The sequence below is a fragment of the Gossypium hirsutum genome, chromosome A07 (genome assembly GCF_007990345.1).
Source record: "Gossypium hirsutum isolate 1008001.06 chromosome A07, Gossypium_hirsutum_v2.1, whole genome shotgun sequence".
Classification (NCBI taxonomy): domain Eukaryota; kingdom Viridiplantae; phylum Streptophyta; class Magnoliopsida; order Malvales; family Malvaceae; genus Gossypium; species Gossypium hirsutum.
Window position 1 is genome coordinate 25,573,177 of NC_053430.1, and position 6,760 is coordinate 25,579,936.

General features: G+C 39.7%; 1 protein-coding gene across 1 annotated transcript; it reads right to left on the reverse strand.

Moving 5' to 3' along the window:
* Positions 1-260: 260 nt before the first annotated feature.
* Positions 261-731, reverse strand: LOC107955863 (uncharacterized). The gene has a single exon (XM_016891652.1). The coding sequence runs from the start codon at positions 729-731 to the stop codon at positions 261-263; it is 471 nt and encodes a 156-aa protein (XP_016747141.1).
* Between the last annotated feature and the right edge of the window lie 6,029 nt (positions 732-6,760).

Here is a 6,760-nt window from a genome sequence, read left to right on the forward strand (position 1 = left end):
CGTATTGTCCCAATATGGAAAAATAAATGTAAAGTACATTTAAGAACAAAGAAAGGTAAAGGATACTCCCCGTGATCAATGACGATGGCAGCCACGGTTGAGGTAAAGGAAGGAGAGTATTTCCGTGATGTTCTCTTCTAAGGCCTGGAGGGGTCTGAACAAACGACAAATAAAAAAGTTTAAAATTGATGAAAAGTAAACAAATGGGTTGCCTCCCATTTAGCGCTTTGTTTAACGTCGTTAAGCTCGACATTTTCCTGTCAGATTTTTGGCTCTTCCAACCCGATTTCTTCAATTAGTCCGATTGGTGTGCTCTCGAAGAAAGGTTTTAGCCGTTGTCCATTAACTTTAAATCGTGCACCTGAGCTATCCTCAATTTCCACGGCTCCATGAGGAAAAACATTGATCACGGTAAATGGTCCGCTCCACTTGGACTTAAGTTTTCCTGCAAAAATTTTTAATTTTGAGTTAAATAGGAGAACTTTCTGCCTAACGGAAAATGATTTAAATGAAATGTGCTTGTCATGAAATGCTTTTGTTCGCTCTTTATAATTTTGTGCGCTATCGTAAGCGTTGCGGCGAATCTCCTCAAGCTCTTGGATATGAAGTTTTCGTGCTTCACCAACAGCGTTCATCTCCATATTACATTCCTTCACCGCCCAAAATGCCCTATGCTCGAGTTCGACAGGCAAGTGGCAAGGTTTACCGAAAACAAGTTGGTAAGGTGACATCCCGATAGGTCATTTGTAGGCCGTGCGATATGCCCACAACGCATCAACTAACTTCAAGCTTCAATCTTTTCGGTTTGGTTTAACGGTCTTCTCTAGGATTGACTTGATTTCTCGATTTGAAACCTCTGCTTGTCCGTTGGTTTGCGGATGATAAGCTGTCGCTATCTGCTGAGTCACGCCATATTTCTTCATCAAAGCTTCGACGACTCGGTTAACGAAATGTGTTCCTCTGTCGCAAATGATCGCTCTCGAAGTTCTAAATCTTGAGAAAATAAAATCACGTAAAAAATTAGTTGTGGTTTTCGCATCATTTTCTCGGGTGGCTTTCGCCTCTACCCATTTCGAAACGTAATCAACGGCCAAAATAATGTATAAATTTCCAAATGATGAGGTAAATGGCCCCATATAATCGAGCCCCCACACATCGAAAATTTCACAGATGTGTATAGGATTTAATGGCATCTCACTCCTTCGACTTAGATTTCCGACTCTTTGGCACCTGTCACATGCTTTGCAAAAGTTGTAAGTGTCCTTAAACAAGGTTGGCCAATAAAATCCGCACTCAAGAATTTTGTGTGCGGTTCGTTTAGGGCCAAAATGTCCACCGCAAGCATAGGAATGACAAAACTCAAGTATGGATTTTACCTCGCTGTTACTTGCGCATCGTCGTACTATTTGATCCTAGGAATTTTTCCATAAATATGGATCATCCCAAATATAGTATCGAGACTCTCTTTTTATGCGTTTGATCTCAGATTGAGATAGATTGTTCGAAAATTTACCCGTAGCTAGAAAATTCGCCAAATCGGCGAACCATGGGAATGATATGTGTGCTTCCATCAATGTTTCGTCTGGAAATTGTTCTCGTAGGGGAGGTTCGACTGTTGAAGTAGGTAAATGGCTTAGGTGGTCAGCTATTAAGTTTTCGCTTCCCTTTTTATCCTTGATTTCAAGATTAAACTCCTGCAGTAAGAGAATCCATCGTATCAACCTCGGCTTTCCTTCTTTTTTGTTCATCAAGTATTTCAGCGCTGCATGATCGAAAAAAACAAAAATTTTAGTTCCTAATAAATAAGAATGAAATTTTTCTAATGTAAAAATGACAGCAAAAAGCTCTTTTTCTATTGTCGAGTAGTTGCGTTGAGCCGAGTCGAGAGTCCTAGAGGCATAGGCTATCACATGTGGTCCTTCTTTACTCCTTTGGTTGAGAACAGCTCCCACGCTAAGGTCAGATGCGTCACACATAATCTCAAATGGTAAAGTCCAATTTGGTGATTGTACAATTGGTGCGGATATAAGCCTTCCCTTAAGCTCATCGAATGAATTTTTGCAAGATTGATCAAAAGTAAAATTCACGTCCTTTTGTAGTAATCGGCAAAGAGGTTGCGCCAACTTAGAGAAGTCCTTTATGAACCATCGGTAGAAACCTGCATGGCCAAGGAAACTACGAATTTCCCTCACCGAAGTGGAGTATGGAAGTGAGCGAATTACATCAATCTTTCCCTTATCAACGGCAATTCCTTGGGCCGAAACCACATGACCCGAGTACCAATCCTTTACTTACCATGAAATGGCATTTCTTGTAGTTTAAAACCAATTTAAATTCAATGCATCGATTAAGAACATAAGAAAGATTGGAAAGGCATTGAGAGAATGAATTACCGTAAACAGTAAAATCATCCATAAATACCTCTATTCCTTGCTCGATGTGATCGGAGAAAATGCTTAACATGCATTGTTGGAATGTGGCCGGAGCGTTGCAAAGACCGAAAGGCATTCTTCTATAGGCGAAAGTTCTGAAAGAGCAAGTGAATGTTGTTTTTTCTTGGTCTTCAGGCGCCACCGGAACTTGAAAAAATCCAGAAAATCCATCAAGACAACAGTAATGTGTTTTTCCAGCAAGTCTTTCGATCATTTGATCGATAAATGGTATAGGAAAATGGTCCTTTCGGGTTTGTGAGTTGAGTTTCCTATAATCGATACACATTCTCCAACCATTTTGTACTCTCTTCGGAATCATTTCTCCTTCGGTATTTTCGACCACCGTAATTCCAGTCTTCTTTGGCACAACATGGACCTGACTTACCCACTTGCTATAAAAAATGGGGTAGATAATGTCAGCATCTAGCAACTTTTGAATCTCCTCCTTCACAACCTCCATCATTGACGGGTTTAAACGTCGCTGGCCTTCTCTCGTTGGTTTTGCGTTCTCCTCTGTTTTAATTTTATGCATGCAAGTGGATGGACTTAAGCCTTGGATATCAGCTAATGTCCATCCAATTGCCTTTTTATAGGTGCGTAAAACAGCAATCAATTTTTCCTCTTCCTATCGTGATAATTCACTTGAAATGATAATTGGCAAGGTTCAGTTATTGCCCAAAAATTCGTATTTGAGATGCGATGGAAGTTGCTTTAATTCTAGTTGTGGCGCCTGCAAAATTGAGGGAAGGGGTTTAGATGGAATTAATCGAGAATCATAAATAGAGGAAAGAGTTTTTTATGATTTCGCTTTCATCATCGAGATCCTCTAATTTCCTATAAAAATCATAAAACAAATTAGTTTCGATAAAATCATTGGCTAACAGATCTATAATATCAACAAAATTTAAACTTGCGATGGAATCAGGATACTTCATAGATTTGTACACATCAAATTTAACCACTTCCCCGTCAAATTCCATGGTTAAGATGCCGTTACGGACATCGATCTTTGTATGCGCTATTGACAAGAAAGGGCGTCCAAGCAAGATTTCTAATCCGTTGTTGCTGCGGTCATTTTTCATGTTAATAATGTAAAAATCAGCAGGGAAAATGAGATCGTTTAGCTTTACCAACACGTTTTCTAGTACCCCTTCGGGGTAATAACTGACCGATCAGCTAATTGAACCGTCACTCGCGTCTCTTTTAATGGTTCTGTTGAAATTTTGTTGTAGACGCTTAGCGGCATGACATTAATAGATGCGCCTAGATCATACATTGCCCTTTTTATTCTGACTTTTCCTATTTTGCACGGAATTACAAACATCCCTTGGTCCTTGTATTTCGGTGGTAGGCGTTTTTGAAAAACGGCCGAAATATTCTCATTAAGGTTAACTCTTTCATTGCCGGATAACCGCCTCCGATTTGTGCATAAGTCTTTCAAAAACTTCGCATATTTTGGCACCTTCCGAATGACATCAAGGAGTGGAATATTGATTTCCACTTTTTTGAATATATCCAAAATTTCCTTCTCCTCTTCCTTTTTGTCACGCCTTACAAGCTTTCCTAGAAAGGGAGGAGGAGTCTCATAAGTAGAAAAAGAAGGACTAGGAATGACTTTACCTGAGGTAGGCGAGGATTTTTCTTCTTGACTCTTCAAAGAAGTGTCTTCTTTGTCTTTCTCGATTTTCTCGGGCTCCTTTGTCAGCTCTGGTGAAATTACGGTACCACTTCGTAAAGTAATCGCGCTCACATTTTCTCTTGAATTTGTTTCAGTTTGAGAGGGCAATCGTCCTTGAGACTCTAGGCGACCAACGGTTTGGGCTAGTTGGCTTATTTGTTTGTCAATTTCTTGGAGATGAGATTGTGTTTGGGTTTGGAATTTCTCTTGTGAAATGGCCAACTTTTCAACAATGGTCTCAAGAGAGGTTTTTTGTGGTGATTGATTTGGAAAGGGAGGTGGTCTCGGTTGGTAATTTTGGTTTTTGTTTCCATAGCTCATATTTGGATGGTCTCTCCAACCGGGATTGAAAGTGTTACCGTAGGGATTGTATGGCCTTTGAGGAGGTCCTGGGAAATTATTTATAGCATTGACTTGGGCACCCTTCTCATCTTGTAGCATTGGACATGAATCGGCTGGGTGGTTCGACATTGTGCAGATTCCACAAACCTTCGCGGCTCCTATCTTACCTGTGATAAGAGAATTGACAATATCAGTCAATTTGTCTATTTTATTTTCCAAAGAAACGGTACTTACTTCGTGAACCCGTCGGCTAGGTTCACTTGAAGAGTCGAACTGTTGCGAGTTTGCGGCCATAGTAGAGATTAGAGTTCTAGCATTTTTTGGCGTCATATTGACTAGTGCGCCACCACTTGCAGCATCCACCATCTTTTTGTCCATCAGAAGCATCCCTTCATAGAGATACTGAAGAAGGGTCTGCTCGGATAGGCCATGCTGCGGGCAACTTGCGCATAACTTTTTGAACCTCTCCCAGTAGTCGTAGAGAGATTCATCGCTCCTTTGCTGGATTTCCAAAATGCTTCGCCTAAGCTCGCTCGCCTTTGTCGCTAGAAAATACCTATCAAGGAAAACACGAGATAGTTCCGCCCATGTGGTTATTGAGTTAGGAGGAAAGTAAAATAACCATTCCTTAGCCCTTCCGGCTAAAGAAAAAGGAAATGCCCTTAGTTTGATTTGGTCTTCCAAGACTCCTTGCGGCTTCATGCTGCTACACACCATGTGGAATTAGGCGAGATGTTTATGTGGGCTTTCGCTAGGAAGACCGTTGAATGTAGGGAGGAGATGAATTAACCCTGTTTTGAGTTGAAAAGGGGTAGTGCCTTGAGGAAAGGTAATAGAGAGCGGTTGTTGTACGGCGGAGGCGGCGGCGGCAAGCTCTCTAATGGTTTGGTTCGCCATTTGCTCCGGTTCAAACGTGGGATTTGTTATTGGATTAGTGGTGTTGGGAGATGGTCTTTCGTTGGGAGTTTGTTCCGGTTCACGTGGTGGTGTCGTAGAAGTAGATTCCAGATTGGATTGTCGTTCTCTTTGCTCTTGCTGCTTCTTTCGTCGAAGTGTTTGACCGTGGTTTCTACGAGCGCTTGCTTCAATTTTTGGGTTATATTGAACTAGAGTCCCCGGGTTTCTCCTGGTCATAAAAATCAAACAAAATAATCAATAATTACCGAAAATAAAACTCCCTGGCAACGACGCCAATTTTGACAAGCGTCGTTTTGCCTATCAAAATAAAATAAACCTCTTCAAAAAATAAATAAATAAAAAGGTAGAATAGTGGAAGAGGGTCGATCCACAGGGAGTTTAATGGAATTTTTTATTAAATTTCTTGTTCTCGACCTAGGAGCTGAAATGGAAAAAAAAAGGTGATTTGAGAAGTAACAAGAAAATAAAATAAACAAGTAAAAGTGCAAAGAAAGGTGTATTAAAATAAAAGTAATAAAATAAAGAAGATGAAAGATTAAATTGAATAAACACGAGTATAAGAATCGCCTCGAGCTAGTTTCGTCAATTCCCACGATCATCGAAAATAGACTTTTGCTCCGAGATTCATGTCGGTTACAGTCTACGAGGCCCAACCCATCATAACTTACTTTTCTCTCATGTAACCGATCTTCCCAAGTTTATCTTCGAAAGTCGATTCTTAAGTAAATCTACCACGTTTATCGCCGTTAAAGTACTTAGTTTTAAAACAGGAAAAGCCCAACTCGGAAGTTGTCTTATCAAGAATCATTTCTGATCTCGTCTTTCCTTAGCGGACCGCCGCTAAGAGTGTTCATAGGAAGTCGAAATACCACAGGCCGATCCTTCCTCCCAACTGTAAAATTAAACGATTCCAGACCAACGGATCCTTTTTTATTTGAAAAACGTTTAAAATTTTTAGTAAGGCCGATTGCCAAACTATCTAAGTAGAAAGACGAAAATGTATCCCAAAGGGATTTAAGCAATATTCAATTCTCACGCGAGGAATTGATTCGTACTAGCTCTTGGCTTGAGAAAAATTAGCCAAACATGATATTGATTATCATGCTTAACATGTTTTGATAATGTAAAAACATAAAATAAAATAAAGTAAAGTAGAAATAAAACAAAGAAAATTTTATTAAAATGAAAACAAAGTAGCAATAAGAACAAAAGACAAGAGATACTTAGCCTTACCCAAAGGTAGGTATTTATAGGCTTCAAATTCCCAAATCAACAAGGAAAACTAATCAAAAAAAGATAAGATAATATTTATAAAATTATGAAAATGAAATCCAAAATCCCCCAAATCACGGCAATAGATCAAGATAAGTTGTTTCCAGAATATTCCCCG

What these genes read in the sequence shown, in the direction of transcription:
- LOC107955863 (XM_016891652.1), bottom strand. Translation starts at nt 731, where the DNA reads ATGTCACCTTACCAACTTGTTTTCGGTAAACCTTGCCACTTGCCTGTC.